The sequence below is a fragment of the Salmo trutta genome, chromosome 34, assembly GCF_901001165.1.
Source record: "Salmo trutta chromosome 34, fSalTru1.1, whole genome shotgun sequence".
In the NCBI taxonomy this organism is placed as follows: Eukaryota; Metazoa; Chordata; class Actinopteri; order Salmoniformes; family Salmonidae; genus Salmo; species Salmo trutta.
Genome location: NC_042990.1, coordinates 33176537 through 33203864, shown reverse-complemented (window position 1 = coordinate 33203864; position 27328 = coordinate 33176537). Strand labels below are relative to the sequence as shown.

The following is a 27328-nucleotide window of genomic DNA, read 5'->3' as shown; positions in this document are numbered from 1 at the left end:
AGTAGGTTGTAACTAATTTCCCTCCTTCAGGGAATAGTATTTACAGTCATAATGTTAGGTTGTCTCTACTGCTGAAACAGATGTTCTGGGCTACTGAAGGAAGCTAGACTTGGATGAAATAGTTACTGCTGACAGATACTTTGATAAGGGGCATTTTTCCAGTGTGAGTGAGTGTATGGAGAAGATTATGATTGGTCCAACTTCTAAGTTGTCTATTTATCTTATTGTGATGCTTCAAAGTACAGTGCATTCGGAAAGTATTCAGACCCCTTGACTTTTTCCACATTGTTACGTTACAGCCTTAATTTATTAAATAGTTTTTCCCCCCTCATCTACACACAATACCCCATAATGACAAAGCAAAACAGATTTTTAGAATTGTTGGCAAATGTTTAAAAAAATTACTATAATTTTTAAATACCGTACTCAAATAAAAATATCACATTTACACAGGTATTCAGACCCCATCACTGAGTACCTTCTTGAAGAACCTTTGGCAGCGATTACATGCTCAAGTCTTCTTGGGTATGACGCTACAAGCTTGGCACGCCAGTATTTGGGGAGTTTCTCCCATTCTTCTCTGCAGATCCTCTCAAGCTCTGTCTGGTTTGATGGGGAGTGTCGCTGCACAGCTATTTTCAGGTATCTCCAGAGATGTTCGATCGGGTTCAAGTCCGGGCTCTGGCTGGGCCACTCAAGGGCATTCAGAGACTTGTCCCGAAGCCACTTCTGTGTTGTCTTGGCTGTGTGCTTAGGGTCATTGTCCTGTTGTAAGGTGAACCGTCGCACCAGTCTGAGGTCCTGAGCGCTCTGGAGCAGGTTTTCATCAAGGATCTCTCTGTACTTTGCTCCGTTCATCTTTGCCTTGATCCTGACTACTCTCCCAGTTTCTGCCGCTGAAAAACATCCCCACAGCATGATGCTGCCACCAGCATGCTTCACCGTAGGGATGGTGCCAGGTTTCCTCCAGAAGTGATGCATGGCTTTCAGGCCAAAGAGTTCAATCTTGGTTTCATAAGACCAGAGAATCTTATTTCTCATGGGTTGAGAGTCTTTTAGCAAACTCCAATCGGCTGTCATGTGCCTTTTACTGAGGAGTCGCATCCATCTGGCCACTCAACCATAAAGGCCTGATTGGTGGAGTGCTGCAGAGATGGTTGTCCTCCTGGAAGAGTCTCCCATCTCCACAGAGGAACTCTGGAGCTCTGTCAGAGTGACCATTGGGTACTAGGTCACCTCCCTGACCAAGGCCCTTCTCCCGCAATTGCTACGTTTGGCCGGACGTCCAGCTCTAGGAAGAGGCTTGGTGGTTCCAAACTTCTTCCATTTAAGAATGATGGAGGCCACTGTGTTCTTGGAGACCTTCAATGCTGTAGAAATGTTTTGGTACCCTTCCCCAGATCTGGGCCTTGACACAACCCTGTCTCGGAGCACTACGGACAATTCATTCGACCTCATGGCTTAGTTTTTGCTCTGACATGCACTGTCAACTATGGGACCTTATATAGACAGGCGTGTGCCTAAATTCAATCAATTGAATTTACCACAGGTGGACTCCAATCAAGTTGTAGAAACATCAAGGATGATCAATGAAAACAGGATGCCCACCTGAGCTCAATTTCAAGTCTTATAGCAAAGGGTCCGAATACTTATATAAATAAGGTATCTGTTTTACATTTTTAATAAACATGCAACATTTTCTAAAAACCTGTTTTTGCTTTGTCATTATGGGGTATTGTGTGTAGCTAGACGAGGAAAATTGTTTATTTAATGCATTTTAGAAAAAGGCTGTAACGTAACAAAAGGTGTAAAAAGTCTAGGGGTCTGAATACTTTCCGAATGCACTGTTTATATGTCCCAAATAGCACCCTATTCCCTTAATAGTGCCCTAGCTTTGACCATTGCACATAGGGCTAAGGACAAAAGTAGTGCACTATATAAGGAATAGGGTGCCATTTGGGGTGCACCCTTGGGGATATTTTGATTGAGATTGAGGGGAGAATCTGCCTGCCTCAACATTTTCACTAATGTAGATCTCATCGCCAGACGGGGTGAAAATAGCATACCCCGAGGCTCGGAACGCAGAGTTCCCGTTGCCCGGGCAACTTCTTCCAAGGTTGGCAGTTCGAAGGGCTCCTCAACCGCAGATGCCTCATCAGCAGCAGCACCGTCTACTGGAGCTGCAACTGGAAATAGGAAGGGCACAACAGGTTAAATATTAGAATATATAACATTCACAGGATACAGGGATGTATTCAGTAGGGAGAAGCATTCAAAAGATGAAAATGACTCTTGCACATGTAAAGGACAGCGAATCAGATCTGTTGAGCAAAATACATTTCCAACTGAATGTTCTGCAATGTTGCACCTTCCTCAACAGACCCCAGGTGCATCAAAGAAAACGCTTTAGCACAGTATTTCTTATGCATAAAGACAACCGTGATGTGGTCAATGAAACTAGTTTCTGAAGAACCACACAAGCCAATTTAGCTACCACAGCTTCAGTCATCACACGCCATGTACTGTCTGTCCTGTAACCTCTCACCTCTGCCCTTGCAGTTCATAGCCCAGTGTCCTGTGCCTCCGCACTTGAAGCAGGTGTCCCCTGGACGATTGAACCCTCCGAAGCCGCCTCTAAACCCTCCTCTGCCTCTTCCCCCTCTAAACCTTGAGTCTGGTCCTCCAAACCTCTCCCCCTTTAGCTGGAACTTCTCCATGGTCAACTGAAACAGAGATAAAATGTGCTTATATCATACACACACGTACTGTCTTCCTAGACAGGGACTGTATGCTGTAAAGTATTCAGACCCCTTGACTTTTTCCACATTGTTACATTACAGCCTTATTCTAAACAGGTTTTAGAAACCCGATGGTCACTCTGACAGAGCTCCAGAGTTCCTCTGTGGAAATGGGAGAACATTCCAAAAGGACAACCATCTCTGCAGCACTCCACCAACCAGGCCTTTATGGTAGAGTGGCCAGACAGAAGCCACTCCTCAGTAAAAGGCACATGACAGCCCGCTATGAGTTTGCCAAAAGGCACCCAAAGGACTCTCAAACCATGAGAAACAAGATTCTCTGGTCTAATGAAACCAAGATTGAACTCTTTGGCCTGAATGCCAAGCGTCACATCTGGAGGACACCTCGCACAATCTCTACGGTGAAGCATGCTGGTGGCAGCATCATGCTGTGGGGATATTTTTCAGCGGCAAGGACTGAGAGACTAGTCAGGATCAAGGCAAAGATGAACGGAGCAAAGTACAGAGAGATCCTTGATGAAAACCTGCTCCAGAGCACTCAGGACCTCAGACTGGGGTGAAGGTTCACCTTGCAAAAGGACAACGACCCTAAGCACACAGCCAAGACAACGCAGAAATGGCTTCGGGACAAGTTTCTGAATGTCCTTGAGTGGCCCAGCCAGAGCCCGGACTTGAACTCAATCAAACATCTCTGGAGAGACCTGAAAATAGCTGTGCAGTGACGCTCCCCATCAAACCAGACAGGGCTTGAGGGGACCTGCAAAGAATGGGCGAAACTCCCCAAATACTGGCGTGCCAAGCTTGTAGCGTCATACCCAAGAAGACTCGAGCATGTAATCGCTGCCAAAGGTGTTTCAACAAAGTACTGAGTAAAGGGTCTGAATACTTATGTAAAATGTCATTTTTTTATACATTTGCAAACAATTTGCTTTGTCATTATGGGGTAGTGTGTAGATTGATGAAGGTAAAAAAAACGATTTAATACATTTTAGAATAAGGCTATAACGTAACAAAATGTGGAAAAAGTCAAGGGGTCTGAATACTTTCTGAATGCACTGCATGTACCAACTGTACTAGTTTCCTTACCTGCTTCCGTAGGCCAGCACCCCTACATGCGTATCCTTTGACATGAGACTTATTTTTCAGGTTGATCTTTACAAAGTTACAGTCCGAGTTCTTGGTGGGTCTGGACAGATGAATAGTGCGAAAGAAAAATCACATTAATACAAAACAATTAGATTATTAAAAATAAGATACAGTTATGATAATTACAGCCAATGAGGAATATGTATTTAAAAAAGGGGATCTCGAGAGTGCATAGATCAATTTGTCAATCTAAATAATATTGTTTGATGAAATATATTAGTAGTCTAAGGGTAATATAGAGTATAACCCACTTAGGTCTCACAGTGTTGCTCCCTCTGTTCCTGGCAGCTTTGACATCTTCCTCATCCACCTCTCCTAGGAGGTTCTCCTGTGGAACCCTTGGTTTCTGCTTCACTGCTTCCTTCTCTGTGACGTCACCATTCTCCTGCTCGCTAGCATTTCCATCACCCGTCTGAGCCTTCTTCTTCCTCGCTCTGGGGGCTTTTTTAGGACTCCTGCCATCAGCTGTAGCCTCTGTAACCTTTTTGGTTCTCCTCCTCTTTTTCACCGCCCCCTCTTTCTCTGTGTCGTCAGGGTTCTCTCCATATGTGTCGTGGTCCCTTTGCCTCTTTTGGCCCTTTTTCTTCGTACCTTTCTTCTCCGTCCCAAGCTCGTCACCCTCAGCCTGCTGCGGTGGCTGCGTCGACACCTCCGCCTCCTCTTCAACCCTTCCTACCAGGCCTTTTCTGGCCCTTGCTCGAGATTTCTTGGCGGTGGTGGCGCCGACGGCTGTCTCTTCTGACGTTCCGCCCTCGGCCTGTCCTCTGAGACCTGGTCTGGTTTCTCCATCCTTTCCCTCTCCGGAGCCAGACCCTAATGAGGAGCGTTGTCCAGTGGACCGCAGACTGGCTGGGTCTGCTGCAGACGTTACGCCACAACCAATTTTGGGATGTTGCTCGTCTGAAAAAGGCAGATCCTGTGGCATGGTACTCTTGGAAGCCCTCTCCCCCAGGAGAGTTGTCCCTTCATTCTGCCTGGAAGGTATGACAAAGGAACTGGCGGCACGTCCTGGGTTCTCTCCCTCACCTACGCCTCCCCCTTTGGCCTGCGGTGAACCTACCGCCGACACCACGGCGAGAGACAAATTACCCACAACGGGCTTCTCCGCGATACCCACCTCGTCAAACACCTGACATCTCTCGAGCCAGCTGCTGTCTACAGAGGTCAGCCTCTTGGTGAAGGTCTGTCTGAGCTGCTGGGCCCTGCTTCCTGCCTGTCTGTCTGATGAGGATGCCCCCGCTGCAGGAGACCACAGCTTGGAGGGTGTGAAGGCTGGTAATGGCTCAAAGGGCTCCTGCTGTGGGTGTTCTGTCCCCGTCTGCACTGGACAGGCCAGAAGGTGTGGACGTGTGTTGGCTGGCTTTAGCAGAGGGGATAACAGTGTATCGCTGCCTGCAGCACCAGCTGCAGGGTTTGGGCTCTGGCCGTCTTTCCAGGACTTCAGAGGTGTTCGACGTGGCGTGAACGACTTCTTCAGAGAAACCGGTCTCTCCTAGAAACAGTTTATAGCGCAGGAAAAATGTATATATTCAAAATGGCAGAGGTCCAAATTCCCCACATCTCCATCATCACGTTAACTAGCAATTGCAGTTTGCATTTTATATTAACAGTCTTGGTCTATGGATGCAAAATCAAATGTATGCAACAGAGTTTGCAAAAAGCAACGTGTGGTACTAGACACAGCCAAACTACACACAGACTGTACCTTTATTAGAGCTCCCACATTTGACTTGAGCTTCATGCCAAAGTACTGGGCCGAGGTTTGGAGGGACTCCCTGTCCTTGGGCGTCAGCGTCAGTTTGGGGGCAGCCACCGGCATGCTCTTACGGTTCAGGTGAGTGCCCCAGCAATCAGATTCCTTCAAAGAGAAAACATATTAAAAAGGGGGTATTCTTCAACAACAAAAATAATAATACATTTAACTAGGCAAGTCAGTTAAGAACAAATTCAATGACGGCCTACTGGGGAATGGTGGGTTACCTGACTTGTTCAGGGCAGAACAGATTTTTACCTTGTCAGCTCGGGGATTCAATCCAGCAACCTTTCGGTTAACAAAGTGGTGAATGGGTATGTATCATTAATTTAAAAAGTATTTTTTTTTTTTAAATGTATGAAAGAAAATCAATAAATATCGCCCCTTTAAAACACAGTTAACTAATAAATGTGGATGACAAGTGCTATAACAATATAATTCCACTGAACATAACCTACCTTCTCAGATGACTGAGTCTGTGCAGTCGGTGTTGGGTCTGTATGCCCATTGCTGCCGTTTTCTTTTGCTTGCTTGAGTGTTCGATATTCTTTGTAGAGCTCTGTGAAACACACACAGAAACACAAAACTCAAAGCAATGCATTTCAGTAACTGAAATGAATTATAGAAGAATACCTGAGTCCTATTCAGTAGGCAGCAAACTGAAGCAACCCGGCCAAAACAGGGAGGGAGGGACCTACCTGAATTTGTCCAATAAGAAACGTTTTGTGTTTTTATTAAATCGGTTGCTAAATGTTTTGCTATGGTGATAACCAATGAACACAGGCCAGAGAACAGCAACATTTCTCCCCTGTGTTTCAGTTCTGATTTTTCAGCCAGTTAAAATATTGGCATGTACTTACTTTTAGCCTCTTCTGGAGCTCCGTCAATATCACCCTGAATAATAGGACAACAGTGAGAAAGACTATATGAGTTAGTTACTGTAGATCTCTGGTTAGTAATACATGATAATTGAATAGTTAATTACCTATAGCTAGTTAGCTAGATCGATAGATAGATAGATAGATATAGTACCTTGTTGGGCTTTCTTTGATGTTCTTGAACAAATGACTGCTCCCAGGTTTTCAGAAGAATCTTCACATCATTGTATCGATCCATCACTGTGTAGGAATAAACGTTTGTTGAAATGACAAATAAGCAATATTATAAAATCACCAGCGATTTCAAATGTTAGAGTTTGGAGAGTTTGTGCAAGTTATCTAGTCAGTCAGGGATTTCAACTGTATCCAAACAGCTGGCTCTCATGGCAATAAAACTGCAGGTCAGACAATGCTATAATTCATTATAAACGTAAAGTAGCGACCTATTGTTTTAGACAAGAGCCATATATGAGACTAGAAATGAAAATGTAGTAGGGCTGGGCGATATGGACAAAATACCATATCACAGTATACATTTTAATTTGATGGTATGTTTTTTAATAATAAAATAAGTTCTACATGTGCTTTATGAGTAGTGAGTGATCCCAGGGTGCTTTATGAGTAGTGAGAGATCCCAGGGTGCTTTATGAGTAGTGAGAGATCCCAGGGTGCTTTATGAGTAGTGAGAGATCCCAGGGTGCTTTATGAGTAGTGAGTGATCCCAGGGTGCTTTATGAGTAGTGAGAGATCCCAGGGTGCTTTATGAGTAGTGAGTGATCCCAGGGTGCTTTATGAGTAGTGAGAGATCCCAGGGTGCTTTATGAGTAGTGAGAGATCCCAGGGTGCTTTATGAGTAGTGAGAGATCCCAGGGTGCTTTATGAGTAGTGAGAGATCCCAGGGTGCTTTATGAGTAGTGAGAGATCCCAGGGTGCTTTATGAGTAGTGAGAGATCCCAGGGTGCTTTATGAGTAGTGAGAGATCCCAGGGTGCTTTATGAGTAGTGAGAGATCCCAGGGTGCTTTATGAGTAGTGAGAGATCCCAGGGTGCTTTATGAGTAGTGAGAGATCCCAGGGTGCTTTATGAGTAGTGAGAGATCCTAGCGTGGCAACACATATATTCTAAGTGATTTCAATGAGTCTTTCTCCATTCTGATTCTTTTATACTGTTCTATTCAACCAAAACAAAATTAATTGTTTATCAATTTCTGTATTTCCACACTTATAGGCCTTATTTTTTACCAAATGTTGCAATTGCGATGTGACTTGCGATTTAGAGCAAAACAATTGGGTGAACTGTTGGCATCATGGAAATATAATTATAGAATTACAATAGTTACAATATAATAGTGGGCGTTTTAAATACAGTGTTTGACATGACAACGAATGAAAATGCCAGGGAGGAGTTATTGTGACAGGGTAGAAACCAAAGAAGTGTTTCCTAGGGGACCCAATTATCTTTGGTTACATTAAAATGTTTTCTGTTAGCTACTTCATTTTGCTAACATATTCATGCTTTGCGTATTCCTTTTTGATTTAGAAGATACTGTTGCACAAACAACATTCACTGGTATTATCAGGTTGTACAGCTAATTACGTTTGTTCTGACGCAGTACTGTACATAGCTAGCGATTAGCATTAGTAGCTAACAAGATTTAGAGCCAACTTGCTAAGAAAATGTCACCGATACTGCTGCATTGACCATGTAGACTGAACGCAAGTGTCTCTGGTTGAGGAACAACACATGCGCTCCTTGAGTGACAGGGGACAAGGCTAGGTCTGTGTGGAAAGCGGCGAGAGAGAGAGAGGTAACAGTATTCCCTCCCAAATATGCCCCCTCTATACACAACTATTTTACGTTTACATTTTAGTCATTTAGCAGACGCTCTTATCCAGAGCGACTTACAGTAGTGAATGCATACATTTCATACATTTTTTTCTCCGTACTGGTCCCCCGTGGGAATCGAACCCACAACCCTGGCGTTGCAAACACCATGCTCTACCAACTGAGCCACACAGGATATTGACTATGACAAAACAACCAACAAAAACGGGTCACAAGTCCTGCAGCTCTGTACATAGTCAATGGTAGGCGTCAAGGAGACTCATATGGTAGGTACATCTACAGCTCATCTCTTTGCAGTAGTACCGTAGACTACTTTATCACTGACCTCAACCCAGAGTGTCTCAGAGCGTTCACAGTCAGCCCACTAACACCCCTATAAGATCACAGCAAAATCACAGTCTACATGAACAGAGCAATACTCAAATCACAAGTCGTCAAAGCCAAAGGAACTACATAATATTAAGAAATGCTATAGATAGAAGGAATGTAGTGTAGAAACCTACCAAAAAAAACTATTAGGAAACAACAAATTCAATCCCTTTCAGACAACTTCCTGGACAAAACATGTCACTGTAATAGTGAAGGTGTAAACTTGGCAGCAGAAAGCCTTAACAATATATTTGACCTCTCAGCTTCACTATCAAATAAACAAAAATGTCAAGCAGACAACCTAAGAACATTTTAAACAATGACAAATTGAGAAACCAATCCAACCAAAATCATAGAGACCCAGAAAACCTGAGTCTACGCCTTCACTATGGTGAATCACTAAAACAATACAGGAAAACACTACGGAAAAAGAAGGAACAGCACATCAGAAATCAGCTCAATGTAACCACTTCTGGGAAAATTAGAACGCACTAAACAAACACGAAGAATTATCTATCCAAAACGGAGATGTGTGGATAAACCACTTCAATCTTTTTGGCTTTATAACAAAAAACAAACAGCAAAAACATATACATGATCACATTCAAATCTTAGAATCAACTATTAAAGACTACAAGAACCCACTGGATTTTCCAATTTCATTGGATGAACTACAGGACAAAATCCAAACCCTCCAACCCAAAAAGGCCTGTGGTGTTGATGGTATCCTAAGTAAAATAAAATATACAGACCACAAGTTTCAATTGGCTATACTTAAAAAAATAAAAATATTTCATCCTCAGCTCTGGCATCTCCCCCAATATTTGGAACCAAGGACTGATCACCCCAATGCACAAAAGTGGAGACAAATCTGACCCCAATAACTACTGTGGGATATGGGTCAACAGCAACCTTGAGAAAATCCTCTGCATTATCATTAACAGCAGACTTGTACATTTCCTCAGTGAAAACAATGTACCGAGCAAATATCAAATTGACCTTTTACCAAATGTCCCATATGACAGACCACACATTCACCTTGCACACCATAACTGACAAACAAACCAAAACAAAGGCAAAGTCTTCTCATGCTTTGTTGATTTTTAAGCTGTGAAAGATCTGAGAGACAAGGCAAGAAGGGCCTTCTACGTCATGGAAAAGGAACATTAAATTTAACATACCAATTAGGATTTGGCAACAAAAAAATAAATACTTGAATCAGTTATAGAACCCATTGCTTTTTATGGTTGTGAGGTCTGGGGGTCGCTCACCAACCAATAATTCACAAAATTGTACAAACACCAAATTGAGACTGTGCAGAGCAGAATTAGGCCCGATACCCACAAATGATCAAAATCCAGAAAAGAGACGTTCAATTCTAGAACCACCTAAAAGGAAGCGATTCCCAAACCTTCCATAAAGCCTTCACCTACAGAGAGATGAACCTAGAGACAAGTCCCCTAAGTAAGCTGGTCCTGGGGCTCTGCTCACAAACAGACCCCACAGAGCAACACATTTAGACTCAACCAAATTTGTGAAAAAACAAAGATAATTACTTGACACATTGGAAAGAATTTACCAAAAAACAGAGCAAACTGGAATTCTATTTGGCCTTAAAACAGAGAGTACACAGTGGCAGAATACCTGACAGCAGTGACTGAAATTAAGGAAATCTTTGACTATGTAGAGACTCGGTGAGCATGGCCTTGATATTGAGAGATGCCACCTAGGCAGACCTGGCTCTCAAGAGAAAACACTGCCCACAAAATGAGGTGGAAACTGAGCTGCACTTCCTAACCTCCTGCCACATTTATGACCATATCAGAGACACACATTTCCCTCAGATTATACAGACCCACAAAGAATTCCAAAACAAATCTAATTTTGATAAGCTCGCATATCTATTAGGTGAAATACCACTGTGTGTCCACACAGCATCAAGATGTGTGACCTGTTGCCACAAAAAAGGGCAACCAGTGAAGAACAAACATTGTAAATACAAGCCATGTGTGTTTACTTAGTTTCCCTTTTGTACTCTAACTATTTGCACATCATTATAACACTGTACATAGCCATAATATGTCATTTGAAATGTGTCTATTCCTTTGAAACTGAGTGTAATGTTACTGTTCATTTTTGATTGTTTACTTAACTTTTGCAGAACTGCCAATATGCACGCATTTTGTGTAACAACTACGCAATTCTCTGTCCATGTACGCAGGTACGAGATCCGAGTTAAAAGTACGCAGACATGAACAGGGCCTGATTTTTTTTACAAAAAAATAATCCACGGAGTAAATCTAACATCCCTATTCTCGAGCTGCAACACACAGACATGTACGGAGTTGTGTCAACGGACATGTATTCATCTCCATCATTATAACGTAGCTGCCCGGTGTCTGGCCGTCCTCCTGTTTGTTGTGATGCTGAGTTTGCCGACCGTCAGCTGTACGTAAACGCATGGACAAATCCCTTTTCGACCCGGTGTTGTGGACAGGTAAACACTAATTATTTCGAGCTAACGTTAGCGAACATAATATATTCAGTGGGCTCTAAAGTGCCAGCAATTCACTCGCATTTGCTAGTGTGAGATTAAATTCAAATACGAACAATTACTGGTCGCATTTGTGCGAGTGTGATATACATTTAATTCTGCGTCCCATTAGTTGTATTTTCCACATAAGATTACTAGGATCACGCAACCTGAGACTATGATCCACGTCACAAAAAGCATTACAAAAGTATAATCAAAAATCAATAAACATCTTGGCATTAAATGGAATGGGGAGTTTAGAAGACTGAGCGATGAAGAATGACAGTGTCAGGTATTAGCTATAGAGGCAATGCTTCTAAAATGCCTTTGCACAAGATTTGAGATTTTATAAATTCCGAAAATCTGAAATGCGCTACAAAGAAATCCAATAGGCACCTTTACATAGGCTGAAACACCGGGCTCTTCTAGCGAACAACGTTCAGATTCCCTTCGCCGTAGCGTACTTAGATCTTTGTTTAGCCAGTTTGCGGTCTATGTCGATGTGATCATTTGTTTTTTCAAAATGATTTTGCTTTCAGTGTTGATTAGGAACCGTGTCTAAAAAGCCAATACTTCGAGCTGGCCCTAGTGATTGGCCCTGTTTGAGAGGTGACAAGCGTTCCTCTACTATAGAGACTAAACTTGGGGGCCAATGCAAGCTGGATCTGAAGACCTACAATTCATGTGTCAGAAACGTATTTTATTCTGCAGTAGACTACATGTTGCTGAAATTTCCATTTGGAGATGTGCTCCTCCAGCATGCAGTGGTCGCTGACATTGCCAACAGGCAATAGGCAACAGGCAACTTTATCATGGCACGCTTTCCCTGCGTTATTTCTGAGGGAGCCTCTGTTGAAAGATGAGTTTAGACTCTTAAACAACAACCTTTGAGCAGTCTGGTCAACATGCGCACGGATCAGGCCTGGAGAGAAATCCGAACTAAGGATGCCTGGCTTCAGAACATTCCAGGCATCTCCGTGATTGACAGATAGCAGGTTGATTGGCATGTCGGACCCCGCTGGGTACTGTAAGTACAACACAACCAACGAATAACATAACACACAGCTGTCTGTGCAAGTCGCTACAATATGTGTCCCATGCCAACAAAGCCCTTTGAATTGATTTCAATTGAGTTGAGTGAGAGAGGACTCAAGTAGCGAAATAAACTATAAAAATGGACGTTACGCACGGCGTATCACATTCAAATACCTTTATAGAAGGTCAAGTAAAAACACAATCCCGTCCGTGCATCAATACCTGTATATCGTAAAATACTGTATAGTATACCGCCCAGCCCTAAATTGTAGGCAAGCTACAACCACAGATAGAAAGAACAATGGCTTAGTTTAAAAACATCTTTGCTACAACAGTTGTTTCAAAAAGTCCCAATATACCGTAATCTCAAGCAAAATAAATTCGAAGTTTCTTACCTGACTGCTGGCAATAAGAATCCTAAAACGCTGCTTTGAAAGAGCCTAAATCAGCTTCTTACTCCAGGAGAATGATATGTCGTGCTGAGCATATGTTGTTTCCACCATTTTAGCGCGCTTTAAAATGACATGCAGTAATCTACCAATCGAAAGGCTGCTGAGAAAATGAAACCAATCAGAACTAAGGATTACTTTTGGAAGCGGATATATCTGTATTGTCTGTAATCCTATTGGGAGACGCAAAATATCAAATGCGGAAGTACGTATTTATCAGCATGGAACGGCCCATGTGGATGAGGTGAGTGTGCCTCATAATAAACGTTTGAACAATGTTACAGAACCGCACGATTGGATTTAAATCCTGAAATATGTATCAAGCCAGCTAGCTACGTTGTTTTCTATCGTTTTAACAGTCGAGGAATTCGGGTGGTTTTATATCGCCTGAGATATAGAAACTAACGTGAACCCATGTTCGACCGGCTAGCTAGCACGATCGAAAGGACTCCGATGTGATCATGCTATGTGACAGCATGAGTTTAATGTAACTTTTACTGACTTTGTCATTTATATTCACCATGTATGTTTATGTTGTGTTCTAGCTACATTGTATCTAACCAGTTATCATTGGTCTAATTTTCCTCTCTGTCTTTGTAGCAAGCTTTCTTTACACTTGTGGAATTGTAACCCTGTATCTTGTGACTGTCAACTTTTGGATTAGTGAAGATTTGGATTGACCATCACACATTGCCTGTCCACCATCATGTTGAGTGACGTGGAGGCAAAAGAGCTGCTGTCCTTCCTCACCCTGAACACCAGGCCGGACGTCAAGGGTCAGGCCACAGAGTACATCTTGGGCCTATCAGGCAACAGGGACGGCTGTCGCTACCTACAGTCAAAACCTGACTTCCTTAAAGCCCTGGTGACCCTCACCACCGACCCCTCTATCGCCATCGTCAAAGACTGTTACCACTCTCTCATCAATCTCTCGGCTGACGAGACCATGCACCAACCACTGGTGAAAGACGCTGACTTCCTCCCTATGTTGTTTAAAAACCTCCTGGACCCAGAGTTTATGTTTGCAGATCGTATCTGTACGATCCTCACTAACCTGTCGCGGCACGTGAAGACGTGTAAAGAGGTGTTTAAGGCTATGCAGGAGCAGGAGATCGGTCTGACGCAGATAGTGGAAATCTTCTGCACTGAGGGCTACAACAAGCAGGTGTCGCTCCATTACCTGGGCCCCCTCCTCTCCAACCTGACTCAGCTGCCCGAGACCAGACACTTTATCCTGGATAGGGAGAGGTCAGTGGCTGGGTGCTTAGCTCATGAGATCCAGGTTTAGCCTAGGCTAGGTTATGTCTTGACTTTTCTCATCATCTGGTAAAACATGCTATATATATATATATATTTATTTATTTATTTATTTATTTATTTATTTATTTAACCAGGTAAGCCAGTTGAGAACAAGTTCTCATTTACAATTGCGACCTGGCCAAGATAAAGCAAAGCAGAAAGCAGTAAGACACATACAACAACACAGAGTTACACATGGAGTAAAACAAACTTAGTCAATAATACAGTAGAAAAATAAGTATATATACAATGTGAGAAAATGAGGTGAGGTAAAGGCAAAAAAGGCCATGGTGGCAAAGTAAATACAATATAGCAAGTAAAACACTGGAATGGTAGATTTGTAGTGGAAGAAAGTGCAAAGTAGAAATAATGGGATGCAAAGGAGCTAAATAAATAAATACAGTAGGGGAAGAGGTAGTTGTTTGGGCTAAATTATAGAAGGGCTATGTGCAGTGATCTGTGAGCTGCTCTGACATCTGGTACTTAAAGCTAGTGAGGGAGATAAGTGTTTCCAGTTTTAGAGATTTTTGTAGTTCGTTCTAGTCATTGGCAGCAGAGAACTGGAAGGAGAGACGGCCAAAGGAGGAATTGGCTTTGGGGGTGACCAGAGATAGATATATATATATCTATCTACCTATCTACCTACCTGCTGGAGCGCGTACTACAGGTGGGTGCTGCTATGGTGACCAGTGAGCTGAGATAAGGGGGCACTTTACCTGGCAGGGTCTTGTAGATGACCTGGAGCCCGTGGGTTTGGCGACAAGTATGAAGCGAGGGCCAGCCAATGATAGCGTACAGGTTGCAGTGGTGGGTAGTATATGGGGCTTTGGTGACAAAACGGATGGCACTGTGATAGACTGCATCCAGTTTATTGAGTAGGGTATTGGAGGCTATTTTGTAAATGACATCGCCGAAGTCGAGGATCGGTAGGATGGTCAGTTTTACGAGGGTATGTTTGGCAGCATGAGTGAAGGATGCTTTGTTGCGAAATAGGAAGCCAATTCTAGATTTAACTTTGGATTGGAGATGTTTGATGTAAGTCTGGAAGGAGAGCTTACAGTCTAACCAGACACCTAGGTATTTGTAGTTGTCCACATATTCTAAGTCAGAACCGTCCAGAGTAGTGATGCTGGACGGGCGGGCAGGTGCGGGCAGCGATCGGTTGAAGAGCATGCATTTAGTTTTACTTGTATTTAAGAGCAGTTGGAGGCTACGGAAGGAGAGTTGTATGGCATTGAAGCTCGTCTGGAGGGTTGTTAACAGTGTCCAAAGAAGGGCCAGAAGTATACAGAATGGTGTCGTCTGCGTAGAGGTGGATCAGAGACTCACCAGCAGCAAGAGTGACATCATTGATGTATACAGAGAAAAGAGTTGGCCCAAGAATTGAACCCTGTGGCACCCCCATAGAGACTACCAGAGGCCCGGACAACAGGCCATCCGATTTGACACGTTGAATTCTATCAGAGAAGTAGTTGGTGAACCAGGCGAGGCAATCATTTGAGAAACCAAGGCTATTGAGTCTGCTGATGAGGATGTGGTGATTGACAGTCGAAAGCCTTGGCCAGGTCAATGAATACGGCAGCACAGTATTGTTTCTTATCGATGGCGGTTACGATATCGTTTAGGACCTTGAGCGTGGCTGAGGTGCACCCATGACCAGCTCTGAAACCAGATTGCATAGCGGAGAAGGTGCAGTGAGATTCGAAATGGTCGGTAATCTGTTTGTTGACTTGCTTTCGAAGACCTTAGAAAGGCAGGGTAGGATAGATATAGGTCTGTAGCAGTTTGGGTCAAGAGTGTCCCCTCCTTTGAAGAGGCGGATGACAGCAGCTGCTTTCCAATCTTTTGGAATCTTAGACGGCACGAGAGGTTGAACAGGCTAGTAATAGGGGTTGCGATAATTTTAGGAAGAAATGGGTGCAGATTGTCTAGCCCGGCTGATTTGTAGGGGTCCAGATTTTGCAGCTCTTTCAGAACATCAGCTGACTGGATTTGGGAGAAGGAGAAATGTGGAAGGCTTGGGCGAGTAGCTGTGGGGGGTGAAGTGCTGTTGACCGCGGTAGGGGTAGCCAGGTGGAAAGCATGGCCAGCCGTAGAAAAATGCTTGTTGAAATTCTCAATTATAGTGGATTTATCGGAGGTGACAGTTTCCTATCCTCAGTGCAGTGGGCAGCTGGGAGGAGGTGTTCTGATTCTCCATGGACTTTACAGTGTCCCAGAACTTTTTGGAGTTTGTATTGCAGGAAGCAAATTTCTGCTTGAAAAAGATAGACTTGGCTTTTCTAACGGCCTGTGTATATTGGTTTCTAACTTCCCTGAAAAGTTGCATATCATGGGGGCTGTTCGATGCTAATGCAGAACGCCAAAGGATGTTTTTGTGTTGGTTAAGGGCTGTCAGGTCTGGAGAGAACCAAGGGCTATATCTGTTCCTGGTTCTAAATTTCTTGAATGGGGCATGCTTATTTAAGATGGTGAGGAAGGCATTTAAAAAAATAATAACCAGGCATCCTCTACTGACGGGATGAGGTCAATATCCTTCCAGGATACCCGGGCCAGGTCTATTAGAAAGGCTTGCTTGCTGAAATGTTTCAATGAGCGTTTGACTGTGATTTGTCGATGTCGTTTGACCGCTGACCCATTACGGATGCAGGCAGGGATTCTTGAGATCTTGGTTGAAACAGCAGAGGTGTATTTAGAGGGCAAGTTGGTTAGGATGATATCTATGAGGGTGCCCATGTTTACGGCTTTGGGGTGGTACCTGGTGGGTTCAATAATAATTTGTGTGAGATTGAGGGCATCAAGCTTAGATTGTAGGATGGCTGGGGTGTTAAGCATGTCCCAGTTTAGGTCACCTAGCAGCACGAGCTCTGAAGATGGATGGGGGGCAATCAGTTCACATATGGTGTCCAGAGCACAGCTAGGGGCCGAGGGGGGTCTATAGCAGGCGGCAACGGTAAGAGACTTGTTTTTAGAGATGGATTTTTAAAAGTAGAAGTTCAAATTGTTTGGGTACAGACCTGGATAGTAGGACAGAACTCTGCAGGCTATCTCTGCAGTAGATTGCAAATGTTGTAGTTAGGGATGAAGATTTCAGTTTTTTTGGTAGACTTCATGCCTAAAGAGATGTCAAACTTCCTACCCAATAAGTGTTACCTGTCTGTTCCCTGTCCAATGATGATGCCTGTTCTTTGTGTGTATGTTTGATGGTCCACAGGTGTGTAGTGCAGAGACTCCTTCCCTACATACAATACGAGGCCTCCACAATCAGACGAGGGGGAGTCATTGGCACTCTGAGAAATTGTTGCTTTGACCATGGTAAGGGATGAAAAGACACACATACATCTTTATGGCTGTAGGACAGTCAGTTTTAACCTTCCTAGTTCATGCCCGTTTTGTGTTGAATTGAAGAGGATTCATTTTCGGTAAACGTTGTAGCTATGTTGGCCTTTGACCTTGTAATATATGTTTCCAAGAAAGGGTAAGAGGGGAAAAAAGTTCCTGATTTGGATATCTTATTATTTCCCCCAGCTCATCATGAGTGGTTGCTTAGTGATGCGGTGGACATTCTGCCTTTCCTGTTGCTGCCTCTCGCTGGGCCTGAGGAACTCTCTGACGAGGAGAATGAAGGTAAGGAGACACCACAGCATGGCAAAAGGTTTCTCATCTCCCTGCAGAACAGACAGGCTCCAGCAGACAGCGTATCATGTACTGTACCAGGCACTGTGATTTCAGATGGTTCAACAGTCCTTAAATACATCCTCGACCCTAAAGAGTACAGTGAAGTTGCCCCTAGACCAGTGGTATTCAAACGTTTTCTCTAGTTAGTACGCACTGACATGGCAGGTTAGTTAGTATACACTGATATAACCGGTTAGTTAGTTACATACTGATATAACAGGTTAGTTAGTAGACACTGATATTTATTTTATTTCACCTTTTATTTAACCAGGTAAGCCAGTTGAGAACAAGTTCTCATTTACAACTGCGACCTGGCAAATATAAAGCAAAGCAGTGTGACACAAACAACACAGAGTTACACATGGAATAAACAAACGTACAGTCAATAACACAATAGAAAGTCTATATACAGTGTGTGCAAATGAAGTAAGATTAGGGAGGTAAGGCAATAAATAGGCTGTAGTGGCGAAATAATTACAATTTTGCAAATAAACACTGGAGTGATATATGTGCAGAAGATGAATGTGCAAGTAGAGATACTGGGGTGCAAAGGAGCAAAAAATAATAACAATATGGGGATGAGGTAGTTGGATGGGCTATGTACAGATGGGCTATGTACAGGTGCAATGTTTGGTAAGCTGCTCTGATAGCTGATGCTTAAAGTTAGTGAGGGAGATATGAGTCTCTAGCTTCAGTGATTTTTGCAATTCGTTAGTCATTGGCAGCAGAGAACTGGAAGGAAAGGCGGACAAAGGAGGAATTGGCTTTGGGGGTGGCCAGTGAAATATACCTGCTGGAGTGCGTGCTACAGGTTAGTGCTGCTATGGTGACCAGTGAGCTGAGATAAGGCAGGGCTTTACCTAGCAAGGACTTACAGATAAACTAGAGCCAGTGGGTTTGGCGACGAATATGAAGCGAGGGCCAGCCAACAAGAGCATACAGGTCACAGTGGTGGTTAGTATATGGGGCTTTGGTGACAAAACGGATGGCACTGTGATAGACTGCATCCAATTTCCTGAGTAGAGTGTTGGCAGCTATTTTGTAAATTACATCGCCGAAGTCGAGGATCGGTAGGATAGTCAGTTTTACAAGGGTATGTTTGGCAGCGTGAGTGAAGAATGCTTTGTTGCGAAATAGGAAGACGATTTTAGATTTATTTTTTGATTGGAGATGCTTAATGAGTCTGGAAGGAGAGTTTAGTCTAACCAGACACCTAGGTAGTTGTACACATATTTATAAGTCAGAACTGTCCAGAGTAGTGATGCTGGGCGGGCAGGTGTGGGCAGCGATCAGTTGAAGAGCATGCATTTAGTTTTACTTGCAATTAACAGCAGTTGGAGGCCATGGAGGAGAGTTGTATGGCATTGAAGCTCGTCTGGAGGTTAGTTAACACAGTGTCTAAAGAAGGGCCAGAAGTATACAGAATGGTGTCGTCCGCGTAGAGGTGGATCAGAGAATCACCAGCCGCAAGAGCGACATCATTGATGTATACAGAGAAAAGAGTCGGCCCGAGAATTGAACACTGTGGCACCCCCATAGAGACTGCTAGAGGTCCGGACAACAGGCTCTCCGATTTGACACACTGAACTCTATCTGAGAAGTAGTTGGTGAACCGGGCGACGCAGTCATTTGAGAAACCAAGGCTGTTGAGTCTGCCGATAAGAATGCGGTGATTGACAGAGTCGAAAGCCTTGGCCAGATCGATGAATACGGCAGCCCAGTATAGTCTTTTGTCGATGGCGATTATGATATCGTTTAGGACCTTGAGCGTGGCTGAGGTGCACCCATGACCAGCTCGGAAACCAGATTGCATAGCGGAGAAGGTACGGTGGGGTTTGAAATGGTCGGTGATCTGTTTGTTACCTTGGCTTTCGAAGACCTTAGAAAGGCAGGGGAGGACAGATATAGGTCTGTAACAGTTTGGGTCTAGAGTGTCTCCCCCTTTGAAGAGGGGGATGACCGCGGCAGCTTTCCAATCTTTGGGGATCTCAGAAGATACGGAAGAGAGGTTGAACAGGCTAGTAATAGGAGTTGCAACAATTGCGGCGGATAATTTTAGAAAGAGAGGGTCCAGATTGTCTAGCCCAGCTGATTTGTAGGGGTCCAGATTTTGCAGGTTTAGAACATCAGCTGTCTGGATTTGGGTGAAGGACAAATGGGGGAGGCTTGAGCAAGTTGCTGTTGGTAGGGGTAGCCGTAGAAAAATGCTTATTGAAATTTGCAATAATCGTAGATTTATCAGTGGTAACCGTGTTTCCTAGCCTCAGTGCAGTGGGCAGCTGGTTATGTAACAGGTTAGTTGGTTGACGCTGATAATACAGGTTTGTTGGTTAGCATGTAGGCGCTGGCACAGCGGGTTAGTTGGTAGGCGCTGGCACAGCGGGTTAGTTGGTAGGCGCTGGCACAGCGGGTTAGTTGGTAGGCGCTGACACAGCGGGTTAGTTGGTAGGCGCTGACACAGCGGGTTAGTTGGTAGGCGCTGGCACAGCGGGTTAGTAGGTAGGCGCTGGCACAGCGGGTTAGTAGGTAGGCGCTGGCACAGCGGGTTAGTAGGTAGACGCTGGCACAGCGGGTTAGTTGGTAGACGCTGGCACAGCGGGTTAGAGCAGTGATATTCAAACTTTTTCAGCGGGGATCCCATTTTTTGGGGGGGACAGAGTTTCTCGGTCCCCATTTTTATTTATTTTTTCCCTCAAGAATTTCTTGCGATCCCGCCCCAAATCTAATGACAACCTTTAAAATTATAACATTTTGAGTTTTACGTCAACAAATAACCTTCAATTTATTGAATTTTTAGCTCTTATCAAAAAGAATAAAAAACAATAAATACGTTTACTCAATATTTTATTTCAAAATGTCTTTCTCAAAAACGTTTGTATATTTTCTGTCCTGATCTTATCTATTAGTGTTCTGTATTGTTTCATGTTCTGTGTTGACCCCAGGAAGAGTAGCTGCTGCTTTTGCAACAGCTAATGGGGATCCTAACAAAAAGTATTGTCCCCCCTCCTCCTCCAAAACATTTTGGCAACCCCACTGCAGTTTCCTCGATTTTGAGTCAGTTTGACATTTTACCCACTAATGGTTGTATTAGGGGAAGGTTATCCAAGATCTATACCTAGGGCTAACTTCAGTGCTCATTCCTATTCCCAGCTGCAACAGGAAATCATTGTGCCTGTGGCATGAGCGTGTCTGCTGCAGTTGCCCTCTCCTCCATAGGGCGCAATGTGTTTGTTCTGTGCAGATGGCAGGTGGAATTTCAAGGCACTGTGTATTTGTCCCCACCTTGTGCATGGAGAGTTGGTAAAAAATGTTTACATCACAGTAACGTCAGAGGGACCCAAATAGAAAATGTTGAAGATCCTTCCAAGGAAGTTTTACTGTACTCAGCCCGGGGTTCTTTAAAGGCGGTGGTCACGTAAAAATAGTTAAAAAAATTTCATTTGTTTTGTTGTTTTATAGTCTTGTGGCACATGGCCACGTTAACCAGTCTTTATAGAAGGCTACACAGCCTGAGATGCTAGAGAATAATTCATAAAGAGATGGTGGGCATCACAGGCCCACAGTTTGTACTGTGAACAACATACATTGATTAAAAACACTTAAACTCCTTGATATAGCCTACTGCTAATGTAATACAGTAAGATATCTGCATTAAAATGTAGCCTAATTCTGATGGTACATTATTCCTATTCAATGAAGGGTTACCCGTCGACCTCCAGTACTTGCCAGAGGACAAGAAAAGAGAGGAGGATCCCGACATTCGCAAGATGCTCATTGAGACCATGATCCTGGTTGGTGTACCCAGGAGTCAATACCATGCCATGCTTCCACCAACACTTCAAATCAAAGCTTATTTGTCGCGTTTACAGATTTGCAGATGTTACCACAGGTGCAACGAAATGCTTTGTTTCTGGCTCCAACACTTAATCATCTTTGTCACTAAACCAGAAAAGCTCTTTTTTTTGTATAACCCAAAGTGATTTTAACAGCTGGAAATACTCGTAACTTGACATTTTTCTCTTGATGCACCCAGCTGACTGCGACCCAAGTGGGCCGGCAGTTTCTGAAGGCCAAGAACGCCTACGCCATCATGAGGGAGTTCCACAACTGGGAAAAGGAACCTCACGTGGCCGCTGCTTGCGAGAAGTTTATACAGGTAAACTCCGAATATACAGAGTAAACCAAACACTAGGATCACCGTCCTAATATTGAGTTGCACCTCCTTTTTCCCTCGGAACAGCCTGAATTCATCGGGGCATGGACTCTACAAGGTGTCAAGCGTTCCACAGGGATGCTGGCCCATGTTGACTCCAATGCTTCTCACAGTTGTCATGTTGGCTGGATGTCCTTTGGGTGGTGGACCATTCTTGATACACATGGGGAAACTGTTGAACATGAAAAGCCAAGCAGCGTTGCAGTTCTTGATACAAACCAGTGTGCCTGGCACCTACTACCATACCCTGTTCAAAGACACTTAAATGTTGTTTTATCCATTCACCCTCTGAATGGCACACATACACAATCCATGTCTCAATTGTCTCAAGGCTTAAAAAAATCCTTCTTTAACCTGTCTCCTCCCCTTCATCTACACTGATTGAAGTGGATTTAACAAGTGACATCAATAAGGGATCATAGCTTTCACCTGTCATGGAAAGAGCAGGTGTGCTTAATGTTTTGTATACTCTGTGTAATTTAATGTGTGTTAGGTTTATACTAAGATCAACAAACGGTTGCTGTAATTCTGAGGCAAACCTCTGCGGTTAGGGTTTAGGTTTACCCTATTAAATCAACCCAGAGCAATCTCATGGTGAGCTGCTGCGTTATTCACAAGCAAGTCCAGATTTTCCAGCTGTCGTCATGGCACCTTGGTAACCAGTCCGTTCGGGAATTGCATGGCTTCTTGTTGTGCTTGGTAAGACACCCCAGTCTACAATGCCAATTCATCTCATGACATGTCAATACTCTGAGTGCTGAAATTTACAGCAGCGGCTAACTGAGGAAATTGAATTTGTATCCCAAATGGCACCCTAGTCCCTACATAGTGCACTACTTTTATACAGGGCCCTGCGGGGCCCTTGGGCAAAAGTAGTGCACTGTAGGGATCCATTTAGGACACAGACAGGATGTTCTGATTGGCTGGAAAAAGCTTCCACTGTTCCTTCCCTGCATAGTGCCTGCTCTGCTGTGGTAGTGGGGAACGACTGAGTGGAAAAGATGTCACTCGGTCTTGGATGACACCCTGATACACTCCATACAGCTCGGAGATCCCTTTTGAGTTCTGGTTCAGAGGTATAGGTTCAGTCTTTAGCTACCCAGACAGTTTAATTGCAGTCATAAAGCATATAAATCTAGCGAGTTGAAATCCGAGCATGATATTTATCTAAGATTAATGGTCTTTTTATGCTGAAGCTTGCGCTTAACAAGGCTGTAACATATTACTTAAAAATACCACTTTTTCCCCCTCCAGTTTTTCCTAATTTTTGGAGCACGTCCTGATGCCGTTTTGACATTTCTTGAGCTAATTTGTTGTCAATTCCAGTCTGTAGTAATGTTGAGGATGTCATTGGAATATTTTGCTCTCTACAGTTTTTTTCACTTAAAGTAAGTCTATGTTAATGTGTTTGCCACCAGCATTGATGTATCCTTTTTTGTATGTGCGTGTCTCTGTCAGGTGTTGATCGGGGACGAACCGGAGCCAGGCATGGAGAACTTGTTGGAGGTGGAGATTCCTGAGGATGTGGAGGTGAAGCTCAAAGACATGGATGCCAAGGAGCAGGAGCAGTTGGAGAAGGACCAGGAAGATCTGTTAAATCCAGACAAGCCCCAGCAGTGTGCTGGCATAGTGAGGATGATGTAGCAGGGAGGTCTTTTCTACATTTCATCTGAGCCACCATCTGATGAACAATGGAACCAAACCAACTGCTGACTGGAATGAACACAAGATCATTCTCGCCATCACAACAACAAACTTGCATGTAAACAGGAGTTGGGAAGGACTGGGTCGTATTTTCACATGTAAATTCAGACAACAAAAGTCAAGTAACTAACTATTAAAATAATAACATTTTGTTTTTAACGAAAAGAGTCTGTCCTTGATTTATTTTCTGTAGGAACCCAAAAATGTTTGAGTTCCAAATGGAATCACATTTGAGCCCATAGTAGTCCATGGTATCATAATCCATGGTTAGCAGTCCCTAGGCTAGTAGCCAGGAGTAGGAATCCTCAGGCTTCTGTCAGACAGTTTACCTGTGCAGCTGCCTGTTGGGGTGCTGGTCCTTACGGGCTGAGCCGGGCTTCCTGATGTTAGGTAGGTTGTGGAAGGGCTTGGGGGCTGAGGGCTGCCACTGTAACAGATTCTAAATCAGGTCCTGGCAGCCTGGAGGGGCACACAGCCAGGGGACTACAGCTCTTTATGGCAAAGTAGATTTATTCACTTTAAAGTAACATCAAGTAAAGACAGGCTCACATCCAACAACAGTCATTTATTTTTTTTCAATTTACATCACCACCGTTCTATTACATTTTACATTACATTTTTGTCATTTAGCAGACGCTCTTATCCAGAGCGACTTACAGTAGTGAATTCATACATTTCATGCATTTTATTGAAAAATATTAAAAATTGTACTGGCCCCCTGTGGGAATCAGACCCACAACCCTGGCGTTGCACACACCATGCTCTACCAACTGAGCCACAAATGTATAATTTCAGTAATTGAAGGCATTCGTATTTAGATTTCTTTCGAGCTGGGCTGAAGTGTATTTGGGTATGCTTTCTTTCCAAGACATATGCACGGTCGTGGCCAAAAGTTGAATGACACAAATATTAATTTCCACAGAGTTTGCTGCTTCAGTGTCTTTAGATATTTTTGTCAGATGTTACTATGGAATACTGATGTATAATTACAAGCATTTCATAAGTGTCAAAGGCTTTTATTGACAATTTCATGAAGTTGATGCAAAGAGTCAATATTGCAGTGTTGACCCTTCTTTTTCAAGACCGCTACAATCTGCCCTGGCATGCTGTCAATTAACTTCTGGGCCACATCCTGACTAATGGCAGCCCATTCTTGCATAATCAATGCTTGGAGTTTGTCAGAATTTGTGGGTTTTTGTTTGTCCACCTGCCTCTTGAGGATTTACCACAAGTTCTCAATGGGATTAAGGTCTGGGGAGTTTCCTGGCCATGGACCAAAATATCGATGTTTTGTTCCCCGAGCCACATAGTTATCACTTTTGCCTTATGGCAAGGTGCTCCATCATGCTGGAAAAGGCATTGTTCATCACCAAACTGTTCCTGGATGGTTGGGAGAAGTTGCTCTCGGAGGATGTGTTCTTTATTCATGGCTGTGTTCTTAGGCAAAATTGTGAGTGAGCCCACTCCCTTGGCTGAGAAGCAACCACACACATGGTCTCAGGATGCTTTACTGGTGGCATGACACAGGACTGATGGTAGTGCTCACCTTGTCTTCTCCGGACAAGCTTTTTTCCGGATGCCCCAAAGAATCGGAAAGGGGATTCATCAGAGAAAATGACTTTACCCCAGTCCTCAGCAGTCCAATCCCTGTACCTTTTGCAGAATATCAGTCTGTCCCTGATGTTTTTCCTGGAGGGAAGTGGCTTCTTTGCTGCCCTTCTTGACACCAGGCCATCCTCCAAGTCTTTGCCTCACTGTGCGTGCAGATGCACTCACACCTGCCTACTGCCATTCCTGAGCAAGCTCTGTACTGGTGGTGCCCCGATCCCGCAGCTGAATCAACTTTAGGAGATGGTCCTGGCGCTTGCTGGACTTTCTTGGGCGCCCTGAAGCCTTCTTCACAACAATTGAACTGCTCTCGAAGTTCTTGATGACCCGATAAATGGTTGATTTAGGTGCGATCTTACTGGCAGCAATATCCTTGCCTGTGAAGCCCTTTTTGTGCAAAGCAATGATGACGGCACATGTTTCCTTGCAGGTAACCAGGATTGACAGAGGAAGAACAATGATTCCAAGCACCACCCTCCTTTTGAAGCTTCCAGTCTGTTATTTGAACTCAATCAGCATGACAGAGTGATCTCCAGCCTTGTCCTCATCAACACTCACACCTGTGTTAACGAGAGAATCACTGACATGATGTCAGCTGGTCCCTATGTGACAGGGCTGAAATGCAGTGGAAATGTTTTTTGGGGATTCAGTTAATTTGCATGTCAAAGAGGGACTTTGCAATTCATCTGATCACTCTTCAAAACATTCTGGAGTATATGCAAATTGCCATCATACAAACTGAGGCAGCAGACTTTGTGAAAATTAATATTTGTGTCATTCTCAAAACTTTTGGCCATGACTGTAGTGTTGGATTGGAGAAGTGGGCTTAAGGACCAGAGAAGTGTTGTTTTTTTTAAAACACATTTTACAGACCAGGGCCCATATCCAAAAAGCATCTCAAAGTAGGAGTGCTGTTCTAGGATCAGTTTTGCTTTTCTAAATCTTTCTAAAGGAATACGATTACTTAGACAAGGCGGACCTGATCGTAGATCCGCACTCCTACGCCAAGATGCTTTATGAATATGGCCCCTGTTCATCACTGGCAGAATACCTAGGGAAACTGGGTGGTGGAACGGCAGCTCTTTCCTGATGAGTTGGACCAGTTTGCAGGGATGCTTCTCATGGCAGGGCAGCTTCCCTGTGACCATGGCATACAGAATCACCCCTATGGATAGAAGAGACATGGGACCAACTAACTTCCAGTAAGCAGAAAATAGTTGTGTTCAAAACTATGACAGTGATATGTGATGCCCCTTTGCTGTGTATGGCTGTGTTATTTATTGGTAGCATGACTGTCAACATATACAGTAGGTAACTATTATACTGGTACCCTGGGACCAATGAGTAGGCTAGTTCTGTAGAAGTCATTGGATGATACTCATTTAAGCCCTATAGGCCCTGGTCAAAAGTAGTGCACTATATAGGGAATAGGGAGCCATTTGAGACGCAAATCTCTGACACACAGGCTCCACAGCTCAGCTTGTTCTCCGTTGTATTTGTGAGACAGCATACACACACACACACACACACACACACACAGAGTCAGTGATGCACAGGGTTTACTATAAAATTGATTAAAAAACACTGGTGAGGTGGGTAGTGGAGTGCATGGTTATGTTACCAGTCAATTTCACAAATCCTTGCTCATCCAACAGTATGTTTTCACATTTTAAGTCTCTGGAAATGAATAGGAAATACATTAAAAAAGACAGGTGTTGCAAGTCATGGTGACTGCAAGAAATATTGGCATTACCTCTGTGCCTAATCTGGGTGTGACAGGGAGCAACAGTGCTTGATTGATGTGGTATTACCTGTGTGTTGTTGCTATGGTATTATTTGTGTTTGGTTGCTGTGGTATTACCTCTGTTTGGTTGCTATGGTATTACCTGTGTTTGGTTACTGTGGTATTACCTGTGTTTGGTTACTGTGGTATTACCTGTGTTTGGTTGCTATGGTATTACCTGTGTTTGGTTGCTATGGTATTACCAGTGTTTGGTTGCTATGGTATTACCTATGTTTGGCTGTGGTATTACCTGTGTTTTGTTGTGGTATTACCTGTG

At 43.7% G+C, this 27328-nt stretch overlaps 2 protein-coding genes across 5 annotated transcripts in view; one reads left to right on the top strand and one right to left on the bottom strand.

The window, feature by feature from the left end:
* LOC115174055 (ATP-dependent DNA helicase Q4) overlaps positions 1-12838 on the bottom strand; it is a 28184-nt gene extending 15346 nt beyond the window's left edge. Inside the window, exons 1-10 of one of the 2 annotated variants that reach the window (XM_029732691.1) lie at positions 12713-12838; positions 6691-6776; positions 6519-6552; positions 6117-6217; positions 5917-5946; positions 5611-5763; positions 4157-5397; positions 3846-3945; positions 2546-2723; positions 2067-2186 (exon numbers count right to left, since the gene is read on the bottom strand). In XM_029732691.1, the coding sequence (XP_029588551.1) occupies positions 2067-2186; positions 2546-2723; positions 3846-3945; positions 4157-5397; positions 5611-5763; positions 5917-5946; positions 6117-6217; positions 6519-6552; positions 6691-6774 (2041 nt within the window). In that variant the 5' untranslated portion in view covers positions 6775-6776; positions 12713-12838. The remainder of the gene's footprint in view (positions 1-2066; positions 2187-2545; positions 2724-3845; positions 3946-4156; positions 5398-5610; positions 5764-5916; positions 5947-6116; positions 6218-6518; positions 6553-6690; positions 6777-12712) is intronic. The other variant, XM_029732693.1, reaches the window with a different exon arrangement.
* A 119-nt stretch (positions 12839-12957) lies between these two features.
* Positions 12958-23825, top strand: LOC115174054 (protein HGH1 homolog). Of its 3 annotated transcripts, none has more exons than XM_029732688.1 (7): positions 12958-13010; positions 13367-14014; positions 17280-17380; positions 17594-17692; positions 21443-21534; positions 21777-21899; positions 23415-23825. In XM_029732688.1, the coding sequence occupies exons 2-7, from the start codon at positions 13473-13475 to the stop codon at positions 23598-23600; spliced, it is 1143 nt and encodes a 380-aa protein (XP_029588548.1). In that variant the 5' UTR covers positions 12958-13010; positions 13367-13472; the 3' UTR covers positions 23601-23825. The 3 variants fall into 3 exon arrangements, with proteins under 3 accessions (XP_029588548.1, XP_029588550.1, XP_029588549.1); XM_029732689.1 differs by lacking the exon at positions 12958-13010 and adding an exon at positions 13035-13253; XM_029732690.1 differs by lacking the exon at positions 23415-23825 and having other exon boundaries at positions 21443-21632; positions 21777-21901.
* Positions 23826-27328: the final 3503 nt, after the last annotated feature.

Bases quoted from the DNA above. Each gene is read 5' to 3' on its own strand.
- LOC115174054 (XM_029732688.1), top strand. From the start codon at position 13,473: ATGTTGAGTGACGTGGAGGCAAAAGAGCTGCTGTCCTTCCTCACCCTG. The intron at 17,693-21,442 runs GTAAGGAGACAC...TATTCAATGAAG, and splicing joins CTCTGACGAGGAGAATGAAG to GGTTACCCGTCGACCTCCAG. The intron at 21,535-21,776 runs GTTGGTGTACCC...TGATGCACCCAG, and splicing joins TCATTGAGACCATGATCCTG to CTGACTGCGACCCAAGTGGG.